The sequence below is a fragment of the Halichoerus grypus genome, chromosome 5 (genome assembly GCF_964656455.1).
Source record: "Halichoerus grypus chromosome 5, mHalGry1.hap1.1, whole genome shotgun sequence".
NCBI classification, from domain to species: domain Eukaryota; kingdom Metazoa; phylum Chordata; class Mammalia; order Carnivora; family Phocidae; genus Halichoerus; species Halichoerus grypus.
In genome coordinates this window covers 81,916,776-81,943,312 of record NC_135716.1, presented here as the reverse complement: position 1 = coordinate 81,943,312, position 26,537 = coordinate 81,916,776, and the positions used below count along the sequence as shown (strand labels likewise).

General features: G+C 38.2%; 1 protein-coding gene across 6 annotated transcripts in view; it reads left to right on the top strand.

The window, feature by feature from the left end:
• Positions 1-26,537, top strand: part of SPIDR (scaffold protein involved in DNA repair) — a 602,461-nt gene that overhangs the window by 105,522 nt on the left and 470,402 nt on the right. For 2 of the 6 annotated variants that reach the window (XM_078072411.1, XM_078072410.1), the window contains exons 4-5: positions 7,660-7,821; positions 15,989-16,152. The exons of 1 other annotated variant lie outside the window; for it this stretch is intronic. In XM_078072411.1, coding sequence (XP_077928537.1) covers positions 7,660-7,821; positions 15,989-16,152 — 326 coding nt within the window. Of the gene's footprint in view, positions 1-7,659; positions 7,838-15,988; positions 16,153-26,537 lie in introns of all 6 variants that reach the window. 3 more of the 6 variants (XM_078072413.1, XM_078072415.1, XM_078072414.1) reach the window with 3 other exon arrangements.

Genomic DNA, 26,537 nt, shown 5'->3' with positions numbered 1-26,537 from the left:
TCCCCCACTATTATTGTATTGTTGTCAATGTGTTTCTTTGCTTTTGTTCTTAATTGCCTTATATAATTGGCTGCTCCCATGATTTGGGCATAGAGATTTACAATTGTTAGATCTTCTTGTTGGATAGACCCTTTAAGTAGGATATAGTGTCCTTCCTCAACTCTTATTACAGTCTTTGGTTTAAAATCTAATTTGTCTGATATAAGGATTGCCACCCCAGCTTTCTTTTGGTGTCCATGAGCATGGTAAATGGTTTTCCACCCCTTCACTTTCAATCTGGGGGTGTCTTTGGGTCTAAAATGAGTCTCTTGCAGACAGCATATCGATGGGTCTTGTTTTTGTATCCAATCTGATAGCCTGTGTCTTTTGATTGCGTCATTTAGCCCATTTACATTCAGGTTTACTATTGAAAGATAGGAATTTAGTGCCATTGTATTGCCTGTAAGGTGACTGTTACTGTTTATTGTCTGTGTTCCTTTCTGGTCTATGTTGCTTTTAGGCTCTCTCTTTGCTTAGAGGACCTCTTCAATATTTCTTATAGGGCTGGTTTCGTGTTTGCAAATTCCTTTAGTTTTTGTTTGTCCTGGAAGCTTGTTATCTCTCCTTCTATTTTCAATGACAGCCTAGCTAGATATAGTATTCTTGGCTGCATACTTTTCTCATTTAGTGCTCTGAATATATCATGCCAGTCCTTTCTGGCCTACCAGGTCTCTGTGGATAGGTCTGTTGCCAATCTACCATTGTAGGTTACAGATCTCTTCTCCCGAGCTGCTTTCAGGATTTTCTCTTTGTCTCTGAGACTCGTAAGTTTTACTATTAGATGTCGGGGTGTTGACCTATTTTTATTGATTTTGAGAGGGGTTCTCTGTGCCTCCTGGATTTTGATGCCTGTTTCCTTCCCCAAATTAGGGAAGTTCTCTGCTATAATGTACCTTCTGCCCCTCTCTCTCTTTCTTCTTCTTCTGGGATCCCAATTATTCTAAGTTGTTTCGTCTTATGGTATCACTTATCTCTCGAATTCTATCCTTGTGATCTAGTAGTTGTTTATCTCTCTTTTTCTCAGCATCTTTATTTTCCATCATTTGGTCTTCTATATCACTGATTCTCTCTTCTGCCTCATTTATCGTAGCAGTTAGAGCCTCCATTTTTGATTGCACCTCATTAATAGCCTTTTTTATTTTGACTTGGTTAGATTTTAGTTCTTTTATTTCTCCAGAAAGGGTTTCTCTAATAACTTCCATGCTTTTTTCAAGCCCAGCTAGTATCTTTAAAATCATCATTCTGAACTCTAGTTCCGACATCGTAGTAATGTCCATATTGATTAGGTCCCTGGCAGTCGGTACTGCCTCTTGTTCTTTTCATTGAGGTGATTTTTTCCGTCTTGTTGTTTTGTCCAGAGGAAAATAGATGAATGAGAGAACAAAATGCTAACAGGGTAACAATGTCCCCAGAAGATATATACTAAACAAATCAGAAAAGACCTGAAACCGGGGGAAAAGAAAGGGAAAGAAAGCAAAAAGAAAAAGGGAAAAAAAAAAAAGGAAAAAGAAAAAGATAACAAAACAGAACAAAACAGAAAAAACAGAATATGATCAAATATGATCAGGCTGGTGCATAGATCAGTGCCACACACTAGATTTTGGGTGTATTTCGGTCTGTTAGAAGAAAGTGCCTCCCAATATTTTAAAGAAAGAAAAACGTATATATGTACAAAAATAAGGGTTAATACGATGAAGGGATGGAATTTGACTGTAAAGATGAAAATTATAAAAGATTTTTTTAAAGGAATTGATAAGTTGTTTGAAAAAAGAAGAGAATTTAAAAAAAAAAAAGAAAAAGGAAGGGAGAGAATGTGATCAGGCAGGAGACTAGAACAAAGCCATACACTAGAGATTTAGGGTATATTTTGATCTGTTAGAAGAAACTGTATCTCAAAATTTTAAAGAGAGATCAACTTAAATATATATGCCAAAAATAAGGCTAACTACTCTGAAGGGATAAAATATGACTCCAAAACTGAAAAATAAAAATGTTTTTTAAAAAAGGGATCGATAAGATGTTGGTTGAAAAGGGGAAAAAGAAAAATTCAAAAAACAAAAAAGTTAAAAAAAATTAACTTTTAAAGACTTAAGAATCATGGTAAAAAAGCGAGAATTCTATGTGTATTATTCCCCTAGCGCTGGAGTTCTTCCGTTCTCATTGATCGGTAAACTTGGTGTTGGCTGGCTGTTCTTGCTGATCTTCTGGGGGAGGGGCCTGTTGCCATGGTTCCCAAATGTGTTTTCCGGAGGCGGAATTTCCCCGCCCTTGCCAGTCCAGGGTCTCGGGAACTTTTTTTCCCTGCAAACTTTCCCTTCAGCTTTGGAGGATGAGAGTGAAAATGCTGGCCTCCCAATATCTGCCCCAGAGGAGCCGAGAACTTGGGGCCCCACTCCTCAGTGCGCCCCCAAAGAAAAGCAGTCAGTCACTCCCATCTCCCTGGTCTCCGGCTGCACTGTGTGCTCTCCCGGCCTGTGACCCAGCGTTTCTATCTCTGGCACGTGACCCCGTGTGGAGTCTCCAAACACAGCAGATCCCTGCGATGGGCTCCCGTGCCGCTCCTCCCGGGGGAGGAAGGGGAGTCTCCCCAGATCTGCCACTTGTTGGGTCCCTGCTGGAAGAGCAGTGGCCCGTCTGTGCCGTGGATAACGGTTTATGGCAACCCCGAGCTGAGAGCCCACTCCTCTGCTCCGTCTCTGCAGCCGGCTTCCCCCCTCTGATACCTGGGAGCTCTGCTGCACTCAGGCACCCCTGGTCTTTCTGTGACCCCCAGAGTCTTGAGACCACACTGTCCCACGAGGGTTCCACTCCCCGCTGAGCCACTGGAGTGACGTCCCTCAGTGGAGCCGACTTCTAAAAGTTCCGATTTTGTGCTCCTCTGCTCTATCGCTTTCCAGAAGCAGCCGACGGAGGCCCCCTCCCCCGCCGTCTATCTTCCCGAATATCGCCTTGGATTCACTTCTCCGCATGTCCCACCTTCCAGAAAGTGGTCGTTTTCTGTTCAGAGAGCTGTTGCTATTCTTTTCTTCGATCTCCTGTTGAGTTCGTAGGTGTTCAGAATGGTTTGATCCCTATCCAGCTGAATTCCTGGGACCAGATGAAATCCAGATCTCTTACTCCTCCATCATCTTGCTCCTCTCCCCAAATGGAACTCTTTGGAGGACTGGCGGCAGCCCTGGTTGTCAAGAGCTATATAATTGTTTCACTAATATTTAGGGGGTTCTTTTTATGAAAAAGAAAAATAAAATTTCCCGTTTTTTAAATTCATAAAACACTATGTTATAAACTGGCACACATCTTTTGTTATTCCATAATATTTGGATGGACCTGCAGAATTTAACTTTTCATGTTATTATTGCCAAATGATGTGAGTTTCAAGGATTAATTAATTCTGATTTCTAAACTGTCATAATGTATGTAGAAATGATTTTCTTTTATAAATGTGGCTGTTATCTTTTTCTGGTGATTTTAAGCAAGTATAGCCAAATTTAACTTGAAGAAAAAAAGAAATACAAAATAAGCTGTGATTTTGTGTTTAATTACAGAAAGATCTTTTGGGATGGTTTCCCTGTGCCAATATATGTTCGACCCACCCAGCTGTACTTTGTACTCCATAGAATGATCAATACATTCTGAAATGCTGAAAGAACTTGTATCAGTGTATAATTACTTTATTTACAGCATAAGTGCTTGTTAAGGCAAGAAAGTATTGTTAATAATTTAACAAAAACTTGCAAACAGAAATTGATTGGAAGGAGGGACTCAAGGCATTTCCTAGAACTGGTTCATATTTAAAATAGTAGCTTCCCCTCCCCCCCCTTTTAGAGAGGGAGAGAGAGGGGTGGGGCAAAGGGAGAGGGAGAGAGACAATCTTAAGTAGGCTCTGTGCCCAGTGTGGAACCCGACATGGGGCTTGATCTCACGACCCTGAGATCATGACCTGATCTGAAACTAAGAGTTGGACACTCAACTGACTGAGCCACCCAAGCTCCCCAATAGTAGCTTCTAAAGTATTAGTTTAAGACATAATATTAACACAAATTTTAGGGTGTGGAAGTAATATTTTTGTGAGAGCTGGGAAGCAGAAGTGGCGGAACATACTTTTGGAGAGTGTGCACAAAAGGGGAGATATGTCTCCATGTCTCTATTTCCTCATCTGTAAGGCACTGTAACAAGAGAAGATTGAATAGGGGAGGAAACAGGCAATGGGAAGGACTGGGAGAAGGAAGACAAAGGAAGATATATACTTGAAAATAAGAGCCTGGAACCTTTGTAGATGATTTACTTTAAAAAGCAGAACTTAAAAAAAATATTTATATACTTAACCAAACAAAGTGAAACTATAAAATAAAAAGGAACTAGTGTTTAATTATTTTTCCCTAAATGCCCTACAGACTATTTTCTTAAAATTTTTGTTATTGAGGTTAGAAATCTCCTGCTCCTTGAGAGGCATCGCTAAATTTTTTTTGTTATATTTGTTGAACTGCTTTTCTCCTCTTTGGACCATTGGTTTCCTAAGGGCAGAGCTTTCTCTGTTGCTCTTCTATATATCCTTAGGTGTATTAGTTTGCCAGGGCAGCCATAATAAAGTACCAGTAATAAAGTATGCAAACTGGGTAGTGTGAATAACAGAAACTTACTATCTCACAGTCCTAGAGCCTAGAAGTCCAAAATGAAGGTATTAGCAGGATTAGTTCCTTCTAGGATCTGCTCTAGGCTTCTTTCCTTGGCTTGTAATGGTTGTCTTTCTATGTGTTTCTTCATACTTGTCTTCACTCCCCACATGTGTCCAGATTTTTCCTTTCCTATAAGGACACTTGTCGTATTAGAATAACTTGATCACGTCTGTAAAAACCCTCTCTCCAAATAATCACATTCTGGGATGCTGGAGTGTTAGAACTTTAACATATGAATGACTTTTGGGATAACACAATTCAGCCTGTAATGCCACATGCTAGCACAATGCCTGGCTTACAAAGGGCGCCCAGAAATGTTTACCTGTTGTAGCTATATTCATAGTCTAGCTGATGTCCTTCCTAGAATTTCATTGGAATGGGTCTTGATTTCAAGGCCACCATTTTCAGCAAATAAAACGAGTTACTAAAAAATTCCTGGTAGTGGTTTTATCTACATAAATTATATAAAGTGTCTGTAATTCATGGGTTTATGAATTCCATGAATTCATTATGTAATCTGAAAATAGCGATAACTTTACTTCTTTCCTGTCTTAGTCTGATCAGACTAATAGACCAATAGACCAGTAATAGACCAGTAATACCATAGACTAGGCAGCTTATAAATGGCAGAAATTGGTCCAGTATATTCAGTGTCTGGTGAAGACTCACTTCCAGGTTCATGACTGTACCATCTTTCTGTGGACTCACATGGAGGAAGGGGCCAGGAATTTCTCTGGGTCTTTTTATATAGAGCACTAATCCCATTCATGAGGGCTCCACCCTCATGACCTAATCACTTCCAAAGTCCCTACCTCTTAATCCCACACACTGGGGACTAAGTTTCAGCACTGTGAATTTAAAGGGATATAAACTTTCTATCTGTGGTATTCCACTCCTTCATTTTCAGTTTACTCTTCCAGATGCATAATAATATAAGGGACTGATATGATAATGTCTTTTGCAAGTAAATACACAGCTTAGTTTTTATTAGCTATTTAAATCAATATGGATGAAGTTTAGTTTATTTTTAATTTTATATTTTGAAGGTAGACAAGTAGTAATTCTGGACCTTCATGGCACCAAGTAAGTGTTCAGTAAATGTTTATAATTATTTTGTTTTCGTGCTTTTGTAAGTGCTGTTTTTTCAGACATCATTTTTTCAGTGAATCTGTTTTCCTGATCAACAGAAAGTGGAGCATTTCCTTTTTTGTGTGCCACTGTTATACCGTGACATACCTCGAATATAATATTTAATTTTTCTTTTCATGATTTGTGCTGTCTTTCAGACCACGCATTCCATAGAACTTGAATTATAATATCTAACCTCTTAATCTCATTGAAATGTGTCTAAGATACTTTTTTAAGTTTTAGCATTATAACTCAATTATAAATATAAGCAAAAAAAGTGATTTTTTTTAGGTGTATATTCCTTTTCTGATCAGTATCAGTAAAGTTTCCTGTTCACTTCCTGTTACATCAAGAAGGAGTAGCCCCGTTCTTTCTAGGTTTCCTATTATAGAATGGCTAAAATAAAAAGTGGTGACTACACCAAATGCTGTCAGTGATATGGAGAAACTGATACATTGCTTGATGGGACTGTAAAATGGTACAGTCACTCTGGAAAAGTTTGGCAGTTTCATATAAGACTAAACATGCAATTACCATACAACCTGGCAATTGCCCTTTGATATTTATCCCAGAGAATGAAAATTACATTCATATAAAACCCTGTGTGCAATGTTCATAGCAGCTTTATTCGTAATAACCCCAAACTAGAAACAACACAGATGCCCTTTAGTGGGTGAATGGATAAACTATGGTGCATCCATATCATGTAATACTACTCAGTAATAGAAAGTATTGAGAAACAGAACAACTTGGATGAATATTGAAGGAATTATGCTGAGTAAAAGAAACCAATCCTGAAGTGTCACATAGTATGATTCCATTTATATATCAATCTTGAAATGACAAAATTACAGAAACGCAAAGCTGATTCGTTGTTAGAGGTTAAGAATTGGGGTAGGCGGGGTGGCTATGACATGGCTTTAGAAAGGTAATGCAAGGTGTCATCATGGTGATGGAATTGTTTTGTGTCTTGTAGATACCAGAATCAGCATTCTAGTTGTGATGTTACACTATAGTTTTGCAAAATGTTACCATTGAAGGAACTGGGTAAAACATACAAGGGCTCTCTCTATTGTTTTTTACAACTGGATGTGGATCTACTATTACTTCAAAATAACAAAATTAGTTAAAAAAGAGTTTGTTGTTAAGTGTTTTTAAGCACATTACTGCTACTAGGGCTCCTAATATGGCACAGGAGGCACACAGAAGCATTCCTGTTGTACATAAGTATTGGTTTTGTGGTTTGTTTTGTGTTTTGTCTTTTTCTTTTGGTTTCATCAAATATTCTAGGAAGTTATAATTCTGTAATTAGTTCAAGGTTTTTTTGTTTTTGTGTTTTTTTTGAGTTTTCATTTGGCCTACAGTCATTTTCCTTGTTTTTTTTTTTAACTTAATTAGTTCTTCTGTTTCTTCTTAAAATTTGGTTTTTGTTTTTTTTTTTAAGATTTTATTTATTTATTTGAGAGAGAGAGCATGAGCGGGAGACCCAGAGGGAAAGGCAGGCTTCCCACTATGCAGGGCTCGATGCGGGGCTCGATGCGGGCTCAATCCCAGGACCCTGGAATCATGACCTGAGCTGAAGGCAGACACGTAACCGACTGAGCCACCCAGGCGCCCCCTAAAATTTGGTTTTAATTCAAAGAATCTTAGGTTGCACAAAGAACTTTAGGCAGGATGATCTAATATAAGACATTGTTTTCACTATCATCAGAATTTTGTTATTTGTGACTTTTGCAGAGTAACATGCATAAAATCTCATTCTGACAAATAACTATATCAGTTGATTGTGTTTATATATATTCTTTTTCTTTAACAGAAACTACTGCATCTAAGAGTACCGGTGAGCTTATAGATATAACATGGAGTTCCAGTGAAAGTGATCTGTCCGATGAGGATAAAACACTTTTTAAATCACAGAGACATAATGGACATGGTTCTAGAATAGACAGGTTATATCCAGAAGATGGGGCCAGTGAAGGTAAACTGATAATTTGGTAAGAAATCCTCTTTCTGGTATATATTGGGTTCAATATTGGAAAAAACTTCTTTCCTTTTCTAACAGTATTAGTGATAACTGTACTGAGTCCTTTCCTCTAGGCTCAGCCCTTTAGAAACATTTTCTTTTTTTTTATTATGTTATGTTAATCACCATACATTACATCATTAGTTTTTGATATAGTGTTCCATGATTCAGTGTTTGCATATAAAACCCAGTGCTCCGTGCAGAACGTGCCCTCTTTAATACCCATAACCAGGTTAACCCATCCTCCCACCCCCCTCCCCTCCAGAACCCTCAGTTTGTTTTTCAGAGTCCATAGTCTCTCATAGTTCGTCTCCCCCTCCGATTCCCCCCCTTCATTCTTACCCTCCTGCTATCTTCTTCTTCTTTTTTTTTTTTTTAACATATAATGTATTATTTGCTTCAGAGGTACAGATCTGTGATTCAACAGTCTTGCACACTTCACAGCGCTCACCATCGCACATACCCTCCGCAGTGTCTATTACCCAGCCACCCCATCCCTCCCACCCCCCACCACTCCAGCAACCCTCAATGTGTTTCCTGAGATTAAGAATTCCTCATATCAGTGAGGTCATATGATACATGTCTTTCTCTGATTGACTTATTTCACTCAGCATAACACCCTCCAGTTCTATCCACATCGCTGCAAATGGCAAGATTTCATTCCTTTTGATGGCTGCATAATATTCCATTGTGTGTGTGTGTGTGTGTGTGTGTGTGTGTGTGTGTGTGTGTGTGTATGTATATATATATATATATATATATATATATATATATATACACACCACCTCTTCTTTATCCATTCATCTGTCGATGAACATCTTGGCTCTTTCCACAGTTTGGCTATTGTGGACATTGCTCCTGTAAACATCGGGGTGCACGGACCCCTTCGGATCCCTACGTTTGTATCCTTGGGGTAAATACCCAGTGGTGCAATTGCTGGATCATATGGTAGCTCTATTTTCAACTTTTTGAGGAACCTCCATACTGTTTTCCAGAGTGGCTGCACCAGCTTGCATTCCCACCAACAGTGTACGAGGGTTCCCCTTTTTCCGCATCCCCGCCAACATCTGTCATTTCCTGACTTGTTAATTTTAGCCATTCTGACTGGTGTGAGGTGATACTTCATTGAGGTTTTGATTTGGATTTCCCTGATGCCGAGCAATGTTCAGCACTTTTTCATGTGTCTGTTGGCCATTTGAATGTCTTCTTTGGAAAAATGTCTGTTCATGTCTTCTGCCCATTTCTTGATTGGATTATTTGTTCTTTGGCTGTTGAGTTTAAGAAGATCTTTATAGATTTTGGATACTAGCCCTTTATCTGATATGCCATTTGCAAATATCTTCTCCCATTCTGTCGGTTATCTTTTGGTTTTGTTGACTGTTTCTTTTGCTGTGCAAAAGCTTTTTATCTTGATGAAGTCCCAATTGTTCATTTTTGCCCTTGCTTCCCTTGCCTTTGGTGATGTTTCTAGGAGGAAGTTGCTGCGGCTGAGGTTGACGAGTTTGCTGCCTGTGTTCTCCTTTAGAATGTTGATGGACTCCTGTCTCACATTGAGGTCTTTCATCCATTTTGAGTCTTTTTCTGTGTGGTGTAAGGAAATGGTCCAGTTTCATTCTTCTGCATGTGGCTGTCCAATTTTTCCAACACCATTTGTTGAAGAGACTGTCTTTTTTCCATTGGACGTTCTTTCCTGCTTTGTCGAAGATTAGTTGACCATAGCATTGAGGATCCATTTCTCGGCTCTCTATTCTGTTCCATTGACCTATGTGTCTGTTTTTGTGCCAGTACCATAGTCTCTTGATGATGACAGCTTTGTAATAGAGTTTGAAGTCCGGAATTGTGATGCCGGCAGCTTAGCTTTTCTTTTTCAACATTCCTCTGGCTATTCAAGGTCTTTTCTGGTTCCATACAGATTTTAGGATTATTTGTTACATTTTTTGAGAAAAGTGGATGGTATTTTGATGGGGATTGCATTGAATGTGTAGATTGCTCTAGGTAGCATTGATATCTTCACAGTATTTGTTCTTCTAATCCATGAGCATGGAACGTTTTTCCATTTCTTTCTGTCTTCCTCAATTGCTTTCATGAGTATTTTATAGTTTTCTGAGTACAGATTCTTTGCCTCTTTGGTTAGATTTATTCCTAGATATCTTATGGTTTTGGGTGCCATTGTAATTGGGGTCGACTCCTTAATTTCTCTTTCTTCTGTCTTGCTGTTGGTGTATAGGAATGCCATTGATTTTATATCCTGCCACTTTACTGAATTCCTGTATGAGTTCTAGCAGTTTTGGGGTGGAGTCTTTTGGGTTTTCCACATAAAGTATCGTATCATCTGCAAAGAGTGAGAATTTGACTTCTTCTTTGCCGATTTGCATGCCTTTTATTTCTTTTTGTTGTGTGATTGCTGTGGCTAGGACTTCTAATACCACGTTGAATAGCAGTGGTGATAGTGGACATCCCTGCCATGTTCCTGACCTTATGGGGAAAGCTCTCAGTTTTTCCCCATTGAGAATGATGTTTGCTGTGGGTTTTTCATAGATGGCTTGTATGATATTGAAGTATGTATCCTCTATGCCTAAACTCTGAAGAGTTTTGATCAAGAAAGGATGCTGTACTTTGTCAAATGCTTTTTCTGCATCTATTGAGAGGATCATATGGTTCTTGCTCTTTCTTTTATTAATGTATTGTATCACACTGATTGATTTGCGGATGTTGAGCCAACCTTGCAGCCCATGGATAAATCCCACTTGGTCGTGGTGAATAATCCTTTTAATGTAGTGTTGGATCCTATTGGCTAGTATTTTGGTGAGAATTTTTGCATCCGTGTTCATCAAGGATATTGGTCTGTAATTCTCCTTTTTGATGGGGTCTTTGTTTGGTTTGGGGATCAAGGTAATGGTGGGCTCATAAAACGAGTTTGGAAGTTTTCCTTCCATTTCTATTTTTTGGAACAGTTTGAGAAGAATAGGTATTAATTCTTCTTTAAATGTTTGGTAGAATTCCCCTGGGAAGCCACCTGGCCCTGGGCTCTTGTTTGTTGGGAGATTTTTGATGACTGCTTCAATTTGCTTAGTGTTTATAGGTCTGTTCAGGTTTTCTATTTCTTCCTGGTTCAGTTTTGGTAGTTGATACATCTCTAGGAATGCATCCATTTCTTCCAGATTATCTAATTTGCTGACACAGAGTTGCTCATAATATGTTCTTATAATTGTTTGTATTTCTTTGGTGTTGGTTGTGATCTCTCCTCTTTCTTTCATGATTTTGTTGATTTGGATCATTTCTCTTTTCTTTCGATAAGTCTGGCCAGGGGTTTATCAATCTTGTTAATTCTTTCAAAGAATCAGCTCCTAGTTTAGTTGATCTGTTCTACTGTTCTTTTGGTTTCTATTTCATTGATTTCTGCTCTGATCTTTGTTATTTCTCTTCTCCTGCTGGGTTTAGGCTTTATTTGCTGTTTTCTCTACAGCTCCTTTAGGTGTAGGGTTAGGTTGTGTACTTGAGACCTTTCTTGTTTCTTGAGAAAGGCTTGTATTGCTATATACTTTCCTCTTAAGACTGCCTTTGCTGCATCCCAAAGATTTTGAACATTTGTGTTTTCATTTTCATTGGTTTCCATGAATTTTTTTAATTCTTCTTTAATTTCCCGGTTGACCCATTCATTCTTTAGTAGGATGCTCTTTAGCCTCCATGGATTTGAGTTCTTTCCGACTTTCCTCTTGTGATTGAGTTCTAGTTTCAAAGCATTGTGGTCTGAAAATATGCAGGGAATGATCCCAGTCTTCTGGTACTGGTTGAGACCTGATTTGTGACCTAGAATGTGATTTATTCTGCAGAATGTTCCATGGGCACTAGAGAAGAAAATGTATTCTGTTGCTTTGGGATGGAATGTTCTGAATATATCTGTGAAGTCCATTTGGTCCAGTGTGTCATTTAAAGTTTTAATTCCTTGTTGATCTTTTGCTTAGATGATCTGTACATTTCGGTGAGGGGGGTGTTAAAGTCCCCCACTATTTATTGTTGTCGATGTGTTTCTTATCCATCTCTGCAGCTGGCTTCCCTGCCCTGATACCTGGGACCTTTGCCGCACTCAGGCACCCCTGGTCTTTCTGTGACCCCAAGGGTCTGGAGACCACACTGTCCCGCAGGGGTTACATCCCCCGCTTAGCCACTGGAGTGATGTCCCTCAGCAGAGCCGACTTCTAAAAGTTCCAATTTTGTGCTCCACTGCTCTATCACTTTCCAGAAGCGGCTGATGGAGACCCCCTCCCCCGCCGTCTATCTTCCCGAATATCGCCTCGGATTCACTTCTGTGCACGTCCTACCTTCCAGAAAGTGTGGTCGCTTTTCTGTTTAGAGAATTGTTGCTATTCTTTTCTTCGATCTCCTGTTGAGTATGTAGGTGTTCAGAATGGTTTGATCCCTATCCAGCTGAATTCCTGGGACCAGACGAAATCCAGGTCTCCTACTCCTCCGCCATCTTGCTCTGCCCCCAGTAACATTTTCTCATTTAGTATTTCTCACAACAACTCTAAGAGATAAATATAATAAGTACTATTTTTACAGGTAACAACTTAAGCTTGAACAGTGGAATTGGTTGGGATTCCACTTAGGGTCTCTAATGTATAATGCTATACCTATATTGCCCCTTGCTGACCTGTTTTCCTTAAATACTATTATAGTAAATGTGTGATAGAAAAATAACACAAGTTTCTGTTCTGATGGTATTTTATATTGTATGTGTTTTTGACAGTTTAAAGTGAAGTTTCCCAACCTTGTCACTAATGCCATTTGGGGCCAGAAAATTCTTTGTTGTATGGAGGGGTGGCTTTCCTGTGCAGTATAGGGTTTTTAGCAGCATCTTTGGCCTCTGTTCACTAGTGACAGTAGCTCCACTAGCCCCAGTTGGGTGGTTCTTTTTTCTTTTTTTTTTTTTTTTATGATTTCATTCATCTATTTGTCAGAGAGAGAGAGAGTGTGTGTGCACACAAAAGCAGGGGGAGCGGCAGGCAGAGGGAGAAGCAGGTTCCCTACTGAGCAAGGAGCCCGATGTAGGACCCTGGCATCATGACCTGAGTCGAAGGCAGACGCTTAACCGACTGGGCCACCCAGGCATCCCTCCCCCAGCCCTAGTTGTGACAACTAAAGATGTCTCCAGATGTTGTCAGATATCCGCAGAAGGTCAGAATCATCCCGAGTTGAGAACCATAGACTTAGAATTAGCAAAATCATGTCCTTTTACAGATTTTAGAAGATAAAGCTCATCTAGAGTATTTAAAAGTCTTAATGCTTTCAAAATAAGCTTCATGTGAGTTGTTTACTTGGTTAAGGGTAATTTTATACAGACAAACCCTGTGGAAGGTGATTATATACCTTTGGCCACTTTGTATGCCATCTTGGTAACTACCCATTGACATTCTAGTAATAAACAGGTGAGGTGGTATTTTAAGGTTATACATAAGTTCATAGGGCTTATTTTATTAATTCCACCATATTAAATGAAATGCATTGTTATGTAACTCTTGGTCTTTACACATCTAAGAACATTTTGTTATTTAAAATTATGTTTTTTTATGGGTGGATAGTATGGTTTGTGAATTATTAAAGCTGCTCTTAACAAAAAACTGTGTATGTCTTTCTCTATTAAAAGACATAGTGTTTTTCAAAATTCTAAGAATGGAAAGGTGTTTTGAGCTAATTACTTTGAAATGAGTTAATGAATTGTTGACTTCTTTAAGGAAGTTGACTATTAGGGAACAAGTAAATGATCCCTTGGAGTGTATGTAATCGTGTGTGTAACTGCTGGCTTATCTTTCTCTTCTCTCTTCCTTTTCCCTCTCCTCCTCCCCTCACTCCTTTTTACCTTTAATTACTGTTTATCAGTTTCTTGTTTTACCCCAGACACTTGGCTGGACATTATGTATATTATTTCCTTTTATATCTACTACATCATGTGAGCTGAGTACCCTCGTTTTACAGAAGGAAATTGGGACTCAGAGAAGTCAAATCGCTTGCCCAGAGTCATATAGTTAACAAGTGTGCCAATTAATATTTATAGTCAGGGATGTCTAACTTCAGTTCTGTGTGCTTCAACACTGTTCTGGTGCTTAACAGACTTGGCTTCTTAACAGAGTTACCAGGTGAGTTTTAAACATAATATACCCAGACCTCCTTCCAGCTGTATTGGATTAGAGTCTCTGTGTCTTAAGGCCCAGAATTGAGATTGAGAGGGAAGAGCCCTGAATTAAAATTGTCAAAATCTTTTCTTTTTTAAAAAAAATTTTCCCCCTCCATTTGTCTTTTACATAACTTTGAAAAAACTTCTTAACTTTTTGGAGACTCAGTTTCTTCATCTATAAAATGCAAATTTTAGTCTAACAGTAATTGTCTTGCCTGCTTCATAAAATTATTGTGAAGAATGAAAGATCTTATTAATTTGCGTTGTGTTATATCATTTTATAACACTCAGCAACTGCAATATAAATGTTATTCATCAATGGGCTTCTCCAGGGTAGGAACAGTGTTCTGTATTATCTCCTGTGTTTGTTTATTTTGGTATTGTATAAGTGTCTAGGATGGTGTAGTAGGCCCTCAGTAGGCACTGATTTTATTGAATGAATGAGGAATAAATAAACAAATGGTACAAAAATATAGTAGCTCTGGGGGCACTTGCATTCCTCAGAACTCTGCCTTTCCCATGGTTTTCTGCTGTGATGGTTCAGCAGCCTGGAGAATTTCTTTATGTGTTCCATTGCCTGGCTTCCATGAGTAAATGTGTTGTTACATGTGGTTTTTCCCTGCCATTCCCTAATGGTAAAAGTGGCTCCTGCAGTTATTTTACTGCCATTACGTATCTGCTTCTCTCAGACTGGTCTGACCTCCAGTCTTTTATAGTCACTATAGTGGACTTTTATGTTCTGGAACAACAGTATCAGATAAAAGAAGACTTACATTTTTGTTTGCTTTATTCCATACTTTTACCCTTAGCTTAAATATTTCTCGTCTTTTTTGGTTTTTATTTTGAATTCCCTTTCAGGTATTAAAGCTAGTAAGTTATTTTATTTTTTAATATTACTTCTATCTGGAAATAAGATTGTTGCTATTAGACCTCTGAAATAGGGCCAAGATACCTTACTAGCCCTCTGAGTTGCTGAAGTAGCTGTGAGAGAATACTTGGGCTTTGTAGTGTAGGAGAGGTTTATGTTATATGCCTCATAGATACCTCAGAGATTAATTTATCCTTAATAACTACGTTTATTTCTTTAAAAATAGATTAAATTTGGTTATTTGCTATATGAAAATAATTTAACTTCCAAATTAAATTTTGCAAAAGTAGCACCTAGATAACAATGCTTATAAAGTAAACTAAAAACTAAATTATACTTGTTTTACTGATGCAAAATCTATTAAAAAAGTTTTAGGTGAAAATCCTTTAAGAAGTCTGCTAATAGGAAACTGATTAAAGGGGCACCTGAGTGGCTCAGTCATTGAGCATTTGCCTTCGGCTCAGGTCATGATCCTGGGGTCCTGCGATCAAGCCCCGTTTTGGGTTCCCTGCTGGGCGGGAAGCCTGTTTCTCCCTCTCCCACTCTGCCTGCTTGTGTTCCCTCTCCCGCTGCCTCTCTCTCTGTCAAATAAATAAATAAAATCTTAAAAAAAAAAAAAAGAACACTGATTAAATAAACTGTGGGTCAACTATGCAGTAGAATACTATGTTGTAGAAAAGAATGAGGATACTCCCTGTTATTGATATGGAAAACCTCTGTTAAGTAAAAAAAAAAAAAAGTGTATCAAAAAGGAGGAAAAAATTATAGTATATTTTATTTGCTTGAACATGCTGGAAAAACTATAGAAAGATACAAAAATAACTAATAAAAGTAGTTACCTGAGAATTGGCGTAGGGGTAGATAGGAGAAACAGGATGGCTAGAGATAAGAGTAGGAATAGAGTTTTCACAATCTTAATACATATTTTGAAAAATTACTCAGCATTATGGATGTTTTCAACTACTGAGAATAAAGAAAATATATATATATATCCTGTATTTTTTTATATATATAGGATATATAAAATTATTATATATATATAAGGATATGTAAAATTGTTTAAAATTATATTTTTTTAGATGAACTACAGTTTATTGACTGGGAGATCGACAGTGACAGGGAAGATACTAGTGAGTATAATGAATTTGAAGACGGTGAGAGTGTTGTGGAAATATCAGACTGTGCTTCTTGTTCAAGCAATCATTCTTTGACTAGTGAAGAGAGGCTCTCTGAGCTTATGAAGGTAAGAACCAGTTGTCTCAAAATTTTTCATTCTGGTTATACATTTGTTAATCATAGCCTTTTGATGTTTCATTTTTAATTCCTTTTTCCAGGACAGTCACTTTTGACTCTTAGTGATTCTTTCATTCTTTACCTCCTTGTCTCTAAATAAACAGGCCTATAATGCACCTCTAAATATGGGTAACCATCTCCTCACCCACTCCCTCCACCTGCTACACATTGAACTTTTCCCATTCCTCCATTCTCCCAGGACACATGTATCATGGTTTGGTTAGATTAGTATTCAGCATTGCATAATATTCGTAAAAGGCAAATATTAATTATGATTATTTTTCCTTCACAACTTTCGTTTTACTTGGAGTTAATTACTTTGGGTTTTTGTTTGCCCAACTTTATTTATTGTTAATAAAACTAAGTTTTTGCCATTGTTTAGCTCTCCTGTTAAGGTTTTTCAGGCAAAGTAGGCATTCTAGCAGTTTTGTCTTTTTGGAGAACTTGTTCCCACAATTTCCTAGCTGCTCTAATTTGAACTCATCCTTTCTGCTTTGTGGATGTAGCCACCCTTAGGTCTCTCTTCATCATCTTCCTGGTAATTCCCTTCACTTCTCTCCAATGTGGAGCAACTTTATCCTGGATTCCATGTCTTCCTCTTTCTTGGTTTTCACTCTCAGTATGATTGAGCACATCTTCTAATAGCTTTCAAGAGAGGATTTATGGAAGATAAATGGCATGTCAGAAGATGCATTTATCACACTTTGATAAGTGGATGATAATTTATATAGAATTTTAGGTTGGAAATTATTTTTCTTCAGAATTTTGAAGGCATTATTTCATTGTCTTCTAGTTCCAGAGTTGCTGTCAAGAAGCCTGAAGCTATTCTCATTCTTGATTTTTAAAAAAGATTTATTTATTTGAGAGAGGTGTAGGGAGGCGCAGGAGAGGGAGAGTGAGAATTCTAAGCAGACTCTGTGCTGAGCACACAGCTCAGTCCCAGGAACCCGACATCATGACCTGAGCTGAAATCAAGAGTCAGCTCTTCAACTGTCTGCACCACCCAGACTCCCCTCTCATTCTTGATTTTTTAATATTTTCTGTTTATCACTTTTTTAAGCAGTGTGATTGTGATTATACCTGCATGTCGTATTCTGCTTGGAGTTTATCAAGCTTTTTGAATATGTGGTGAATTGGGTCCAAGCCCTTGCTGAGGTTTGGTAATTTACTAAGAGGACTCTCAGAATTTAGTGTACAGTCATACTCAGGGCTATGATTTATTATAGTGAAACAATACAAAGCAAAATCAGCAATATTTTAAGAGTCCTATTGTAGTGGAGTCACACAGGATATGCTTAATTGCTCTAGCAATGAGTTTTGACAACCTCTGTAAAGTGTTGCCTGCCAGGGGAGCTCATTGGTGACTCAGTGCCCAGAGTTTTTATTGGGGACTGGTAAAGTAGGCACTCTCTCTGCCTTGCATGTATTAGAATTTCAGATTTTAAGAAGGCAAACAGGTATTCAGCCTAAGCCATATTGTTTGCACAGTTTAGGCAGAGGGAGCCACTCTTACCATTAGGGACTGATGGTAACTCTCCTGATGTCTAAATAACCAGAGGTAGGCAAGGACCAACATTATAAGCAGGCCTTTCTAAGGATACCCATCTTAGGTCAGCTTTGTTAACTCTCTTCTTCACATAATGGGTTTAAAGTTTTCATAACATTTGGAAAGGTTTTTGCCTTCAACATTTTTTTTTCTGACATCCTTTTTCCTTTCCTTTTGGACTACAATTATAGGTATATTAATGAGGCTGCTTCATGTTGTATCATGGGATCGTTGATGCTGTGTTCACCCCCCCTTTCATTTTTAATGGTTTCTATTGCTATATTTTTCAAGTTTAATATCTTTTTTCTCTCAGTGTTTAATCTGCTGTTAATACTATCCAGTGTATTTGTCATCTCTTAAAGTTTGATATGAATCTTTTTATATTATCATTCTTAACCTCATATTTTTTTCTATGTTTTGAAAATATAGAGTATAATTATAATAGTTGTTTTAGTGGCTTTTCTGTAAATCTACCATTTGTGTTATTTCTGTGTCTGTTTCTGTTGATTAATATTTCTCTTCATTGTAGGTTATATTTTTCTGCTTCTCCACATGCCTGAAAATTTTTGAGTGGATACCAGACATTGTGAATTTTATGTTGTTGGGTGCTGGATTTTTTAAAATGTCTTTAAATATTTTGGGACTTTATTCTCAGGTGCAGTTATTTGGAAACAGTTTCATCCTTTGGATGTTGCTTTATGACTTATTAGATGGATCTGGAGAAGTGTTCAGTATTATGTCCCATTATCTTTTTGAGTATTCTACTAATGCTCTTACTTTTCAGTCTGCCTGGCAAGAATAGCTGCCGTGTCCTGACCCTGTGTGAGCACTGGGTGCTGTTCTCCAGATGATTCTTTCACTTGTATACTGATCGCACATGCTGATCAGAACTCTGCTGAATAATTGAAGGGGGGATTGCTGTAGTTTTCTAAGTAGCTCTGGTTTTTCTGTTACTCCATCCTGTGAACTCTAGCTACTTTTGTGGACTCTCAGTTCTGTCTCTTCCCATGGGCTCCACCTCAGTTCCCCTTTTCTACTGTGTGGTTTGGAAATTTTCTTAAGAAAGTAAGCTAGGGCAATTGTAGAACTCAATTTTTATTTCCTGACTTTTAGGAATTATGTTCTTGCCTGATGTTCAGTTTCTTGAAAACCATTGTTTCATGTATTTTGTCTGGGTTATTCCCTTCCTTCCTTCCCTCCCTCCCTCCTTTCCTTCCTTCCTTCTTTCCTTTCTCTTTCTCTCTCTGTTTTGTTTTTTGTTTGTTTGTTTTGGTGTTTTAAGTGGGAGAACAAATCCATTTGCTATTATTCCATCTTGGCCACCTTCCTGATCTTTCATGCAATCCAGCACATGATAAGATGCTCATCATCATTAGTCATCAGGGAGTTGCAAATCCAAACTATGATGAGATACCACTTTATACTCATTAGGATGGCTATTATCCATAAATGGAAAAAAAATGAGAAATTGGAATCCTTGTACATTGCTGGTGGGAATGTAAAATTGTACAGCCACTGTGGGAAAGTTTGATGGTTTCTCAAGAAGTTAAACGTGGAATTACCACATAATCCAGCAATTCTACTTCTGGATATATACCCAAAAGAATTGAAAGCAGGGACTCAAACATTCTTGTACATCGATGTTCATAGCGTCATTATTCACAATGGCTGGATGGTGGAAACAACCCAAATGTCCATCAACAGATGAAAGAATAAACAAAATGTTATATATATGTACAGTGGATTATTATTCAGCCTTAAAAAGGAACGAAATTCTGGGGTGCCTGGCTGGCTCAGTTAGTTAAGTGTCCGATTTTGATTTTGGCTCAGGTCATGATTTCAGGGTTGTGAGATCAAGCCCCACATTGGTCTCTGCATGGTGGGCATGGAACCTACTTAAGATTCTCTCTCTCCCTCTGCCCCTCCCCCTTCTCCTCTCTCTCTCAAAGGAAAAACAGGAATGAAATTCTAATACATGCTACAATATGGATGAATCTTGAAAACCTTATTATAGATAAAATAAGCCAGACACAAAAGGACAAGTGCTGTATGATTCAATTTATATGCAGTACCTAGAATAGGCAAATTCATAGAAACAGAAAATAGAATAGAGGTTACCAGGGGCTGAAGAGTAAGGGGAGTTATTTTTAAATGTGTACAGAGTTTCTGATTGGGATAATGAAAAGGTTCTAGAAATGGTTAGTGGTAGTGGTTATAAACATGAATGTACTTAATGCCATTGAAGTGTACACCTAAAAGTGGTTAATATGGTAAATTTTTTTGCTATGTATATTTCACCACAATAAAAAATGAAAAAGTATATCTTTATTTTAAAGTATTTTTCTACCATTAAATTTTATGTTTTTGAGGACTTTTTATTGTTGAAATGATAAAAATGTTTCTAGAGAGAACGCTAAATGATAAAGCAAAAGACTTACTGTACATGCAGTAAAATCTTAACTCGAGGATCCCAAAGGACCATGGAGAATCCCAAGACTACTACCAAAACCCCTTGGAATAAATCATATCTAATCAGACCAGGAAGTGTTGTGCCATGACCTAAAAGTTTTTCTTGACTTTTCAATATAGGGACTAGACTAGTAACCCTTTATTTCTATGAACTTCTTCAGTATGAAAGAAGACCTTCTGTGATAGCATGGTCTTACTTTAGTACATATCACATTTTAAGATTATTTATTTATTTATTTGTTAGAAAGAGAGAGAGTACACCAGCAGGCAGAGGGGCAGGCAGAGGGAGAGGGAAGCAGACTCCCTACTGAGCAGAGAACCTGACATGGGGCTTGATCCCAGGACTCTGGGATCATGACCTGAGCTGAAGGCAGATCCTTAACCGACTGAGGCACCCAGGCATCCCTTAAAATTTTTTTTTTTAAGATTTTATTCATTTATTTAACAGAGCACAAGCAGGGGGAGTGGCAGGCAGAGGGAGAGGGAGAAGCAGGCTCCTCACTGGGCAAGGAGGAGCCTGACATGGGGCTCGATCCCAGGACCCTGGGATCATGACCTGAGCTGAAGGCAGATGCTTAACCGACTGAGGCACCCAGGCGCCCCCAAATTTTTTCTTAATATTAATTGTGGTGGTGGTTTCAGTGGCTGAAATATCTGTTACTTCATGCATTTGGCTTTTTAAAGCACCTCATTTCTGTTGAGAAAGGTGGGAGTTTTGTGCAGAGCTTCATATCATAGGCTACTTGTTTTTATAATTTTAGAGTTTTATCTGATATTTCATGAGCAGGTTCTGTACTGATAAGATAAGGAGGCATTTAATAAAATTAGTTTATGAATTCCTTTTCCTTATTTTGAATAGAATGAATGATGGATTTGTTCTCATCATAGATTATTGCCATCACTAAATAAAAAATTTAGTATTTTACTCTTGTCACAAACTTTAATTTTTTTATTAGAAAATAAGTTTATTAGAACTTTTAGTTTTTTTCTTGGCTTTTTTTGAGAGAAATATTCTGTGAACTGAGGATATGTTCATCCTTTGAAAGCTGCTGTAAATTACCACGACTATGAGAAAGACTAATGCTGCATAGATCAAGCTTGCTGGGTGATTGTCTGGGTTCACTACTTAACTGAGAAACTCCTGCACTCAGGTTTTATAGTGCTTTCAGTTCAATTCATACCTTGTTAAAATTACAAATTACAGTATGACACAGACTTTTCAGGGAAGCTCTTGAATAATATATAGTTATAAGAAGTAAATGGTAAGCATCCATAGCTCTCTAAAATGTAAAAAGCATATCTGGGTAGTAGAATTACTGGAGACGTTTATTTTCTTCTTTGTTGCATTTATTTCACAATTTAAATAAAAAACAAGAAAAATATAGCAGTCAGTGGCTTTTTCCTTAAAGACAAAACAGAAACAGATCACATATATTGAACATATATACTGGGTCTTATACTAGTTGCTTTATGTACATGTATTAGTCCGTTTGAGCTGCTATAACAAAAATACATAGGCTGGGTAGCTAAAACAACAGATTTATTTTTCACGGCTTTGGAGGCTGGGAAGTTCTATGATCTAGGTGCTGGCAGATATGGTGTCTGTTGAGGGCCCGCTTCCTGGTTCATTGAAGGCTGTCTTCTCACTGTGTCCTCACATGTTGGAAGGGGTAAGGGATCTCTGGGGCCTTTTTATAAGGGTCCTAATCCCATTCATGAGGGCCCCACTCAAAGGCCCCGCCTCTAAATACCATCACATAAGGGATTAGGTTTCAACATTTAGTTTACAGCAGTACATTTTCCATTTAAGCCTTAAAACAATCTTGTGAAGTAGATGTGGTTATGCCCAATTTTCAGATAAGGAAACTGTTAGAAAAGATAATGTAACTGCAAACAAGTTATTTACGTAGTAAGGCATCAGTGATTGAAATCTTGCCATAGAAATATTCAGGTGTTGGTTGAATGCCTCCCAATCTACATTGATTGCTTTCTTATGTTGGAAGAAGCATGCAAATGGGCAGAACTTTGAAAGATATGGTCATAGAAAAGAGATGACCTTGGCTTGCTTTGTATTTAAAAAATTCAAGACTTCTTCCATGTAAATTGTCATGAAGTATACCTTTTTAATAAACTTGTTCATTAAAGCATAACATACTACATCGTCATTTGAAATAAATAAATTGAATCCATTGACTCAAAAATGAATTTCTCTAAGTAGGCATTGAGAAGCATTCCTACAATATAACGAAAATCCTTTTGGATTTGTGGTCTGTCTAATCACAGTGGTATTCTCTATGGCCTTAACTCCTGTCTCCTTTTCTTCCATTCTCTTCCTCATATGGGAACAAAGATTGTTATTTTCTTTATTTTCTTCTCAAGCAACATTTTCTTCCAAGTGCTGATAACTGTTAAATCTTTCTATAACCCAGTTGCTGTCCTGAATTCCATGTGGGTTTACAGCTGCCTAATGACATATTTGCGTCAATGTTCTAAAGTTACTGTAAGTCAAAGGGGTCCCAGGCCATATCCTTTCTTTTCTTTTTAATGCAAGCTTATCCTGTTTGTGTGTTTTTGGTCTTAGTTAATAACTTTCCTTTTTCACTGCCTGAGTCTGTTTTGTTACTGGGTCGTGCAGATTTGACCTCTAAACTAACATCCTCAGAACTTCTGCCCTAAATTGGGCCCTTTCACCTATTCTCTGTATTGTTTCAGTAGCATCATAATTAATTTCTTAGCTGATGTCTTTTTAGTAGATTTATCTTAATAAAAATTATGACTTTATCACTCACTTACTGAAATACTTTTGATGGTTCCTCATTGCTCAAAAGTCAAGGTCCATATAACTTAACCTTCACAGTTTAGCCGCAGGTCCCTCAAGTGAATGAGGCAGAGTATACACTGTATTTTTTTATTTATATATAATCCTTAAAAATACAAATGATTCTATAGTGACAGGAAGCAGGTCAGTGGTTGACTGGGCTGAAGGTAGATGGGGGAAGGAAAGTGGGACATGAGGAAAGTGGGGCTGATGGAAATATTGATTATCTTGATTGTGGTAATAGTTTCAAAGGAATATACACATGTCAAAACTTGTCAAATTGAATATGTTCAGTACGTGTATTTTAGTATGCTTAAGTTATATACTTCAGTAAAACTGATAAGTTTAAGTGCAAGAAAGATGTAGTTCCATGTGTTTATGATATAATTTTCAAAATACCTTTTTAAATGACAAAACAGGATATAGAATAATTGTATAGAAAAATGGAAAGGGTTTAGAGGAGTTAAGATGGCAGAGGATTAGGGGGACCCGAAGTTTGTCTTGTCTCTTGAATACAACTTGATAGTTATCAAACCATTCTGAACACCTGGGAAATCAATCAGAAGTCTGAGAGAAAAAAACTGCAATTCTACAAGTAGAAAAGTGACCACCTTTTGGAAGGTAGGAAATGCGGAGACTTGAATCCTGTGTGATATAGCTGTGGATTCGATGGCGGCAGGGAGAGAACCTGCTTATGGAAGCTACCACAAAAGTATTATAAGCAGTGGGGTGCAAAATTGGAACTTTTAGAAGTCAGCTACAGTGGGGGAATGTGCCTCACTTAAAGGTGCTCAGGTGGCAAAGTGGAGTGGAATCCCAGGTGTGACACCGTGGTCTGAAGATCCTCGGGTTGTAAGAAGAGTGGGTGGTGCCTAAGTGCTGCACTGTTCTCAGGGATAGGAGTATGGAAGCCGGCTGAGAACAGTGAGTCTAGGTGCCACCTTTCTGCTCTGTATTGCCATAAACCGTGAACTGCTGCGTGGTCATTCACCTGCTTTTCCTGGGATGGGTCTGCAGAGGCCTGTCAAGACTCTCCCCAGGGAATCAGTGCAGGTCTGCGCCATAGGAGTCCCTAAAATTTGGAGTTTTGAAACTCAGGTGCATTCTTGAGATAAAAAAGCTTGGCACAGGCAGGGTGAACACAGAGTTCTGATGGCAACTGGGGAGACAAGAGTGATTGATTGCTCTTCTGTGAGGGTTCCCTGAAGAGTGGGGGAATGCGAATTTTCAGCTCCGGGGCTAGAGTGGGGTGCCACCATATTCATCCCACACGCCCATCAGCACTGAAAGCCCTCAGGGAGCAAAACAGGGCCACCTGGTGGAGTCTGGAGCTGCTTACACCAAGCCCTGCCTCCTTGCCTCTCCCCCCCGCCCCCCCCCACCCAGGGCAAGTCTACCTGAGAATCAGTGCAACAGGCCCCTCCCCAAGAAGACCAGTACAAACAACTTGCTTACACTAAGTTTACTGATCATAGAGGGCTGCAAAGCTTCAGCTCTAAGGGAAAATAGTATCTAGCCTCCTTTGGGCTTTTATTCTTTACTTCTTTTTCATTTATTTTCTTATTTTTTGCAATTTTTTTTAAAAGTTGTTTATATTTTTATTTTTGTTTACTTTTATTGCATTTTATTTTTATATTTCTTTGGGATCTAGATTCTTATTTTTTTAAGATTTATTTATTTATTTATTTGAGAGAGTAAGCACAAGTGGGGGAGGGACAGAGGGAGAGGGAGAAGCAGAGTCCCTGCTGAGCAGGAAGCCTGACATGGGGCTCAGTCCCAGGACCCTGAGATCATGACCTGAGCTGAAGGCAGAGGCTTAACTGACTGAGCCACCCAGTGCCCCATCTTCCTTTCTTTTCTGGACAAAATGATGAGATGGGAAAATTCATCCCAGAAAAAAGAATAGCAGGTAGTACTCACAGCCAGAGATTTAATCAATATAGCTAACTAGAATTTAAAACAATGATTACAGGGATACCAGCTGGGCTTGAAAAAAACATAGAAGACAGTAGAGAATCCTTTACTGCAGAGATAAAAGACCCAAAATCTAGTGAGGCCGATTAAAAATGCTATAACCAAGATGCAGTTCCAAATGGAGACCATAAAAATGAGGACAGATGAATCATTGGAGTGAATCAGTGATATAGAAGATAAAATGGAAAATGAGGAAGCTGAATAAAAGAAGGAAACAGGTAATGGATCACAAAGGTAGACTTAGGGAAATCAGCTACTTATTAAATAACATTCGTATCATAGGAGTCCTAGAAGATGTAGGGAGAAAAAAAGGGACAGTTTATTCAAACAAATTACAGCTGAAAACATCCCTAACCTGGTAAAGACACAGACATCAAAATCCAGAAAACACAGAGAAATCCCATTAAATTCAAAAAGAGCCAACCATCACCATAGTCAAATTCACAAAATAGGGAAAGATTCCTGAAAGCAGCAAGATAAAAAAAGTCCTTAACCTACAAGGGAAGACAGATCAGGTTTGCAGCAGATCTGGCCACTGAAACCTTGCAGGCCAGAAAGGAGTTGAAGCAAATATTCAATGTGATGAGTTGGAATTACTCCAGTGTTCCAGTATTCAATCCAGCAAGATTGTCATTCAGAATAGAGAGATAAAGAGTTTCCTAGACAAAAAATAAAGGAGATTATGACCACTAAACCGGCCTGCAAGAAATACTAAGGGGACCCTATGAGTGGAGGAAAAAAATACCAAAAGGAACAAAGACCAGAAAGGACCAGAGAACATCATCAGAATCACCAACTGTACAGGTAACACAGTGGTGCTGAATTCATATCTTTCAGTAATCATTTTGAATGTATATGGACTAAATGCTCCAAGCAAAAGACGCAGGATATCAGAATGGATTAAAAAACAGGATCCATCTATATGCTGCCTACAATAGACTCATTTTAGACCTAAAGAACCTGCAGATTGAAAGTGAGGGGAGGGAGGGATAACCATCTATAATGCTAATGGATGTCAAAAGAAAGCCAGAGTACCCATACTGAGATAAGACAAACTAGATTTTAAAACAAAAGACTGTAACAAGAGATGAAGGGCATTGTATCATAATTAAGGGATCTATCCATCAAGAAAATCTAACAATTGTATATGTTCATGCCCCCAACTTGGGAGCACCCAAATATATAAATCAATTAATAATAAACATAAACTCATGGATAATAATACAGTAATAGTAGGTAACTTTTACACCCCACTTACAGCAGTGGACATTATCTAAGCAGAAGATCAACAAGGAAACAGGGCTTTGAATGACACACTGGACCAGATGGACTCCACAGATATATTCAGAGCATTTCATCCTGAAGCATCAGAATACACATTCGTTTTGAGTGCATACAGAACATTCTCCAGAATAGATCACATACTGGGTCACAAATCAGCCCTCAACAAGTATAAAAAGATTGAGGTCATACCATGCATATTTTCAGACCACAATGCTCTGAAACTTGAAGTCAGCTATAAGGAAAT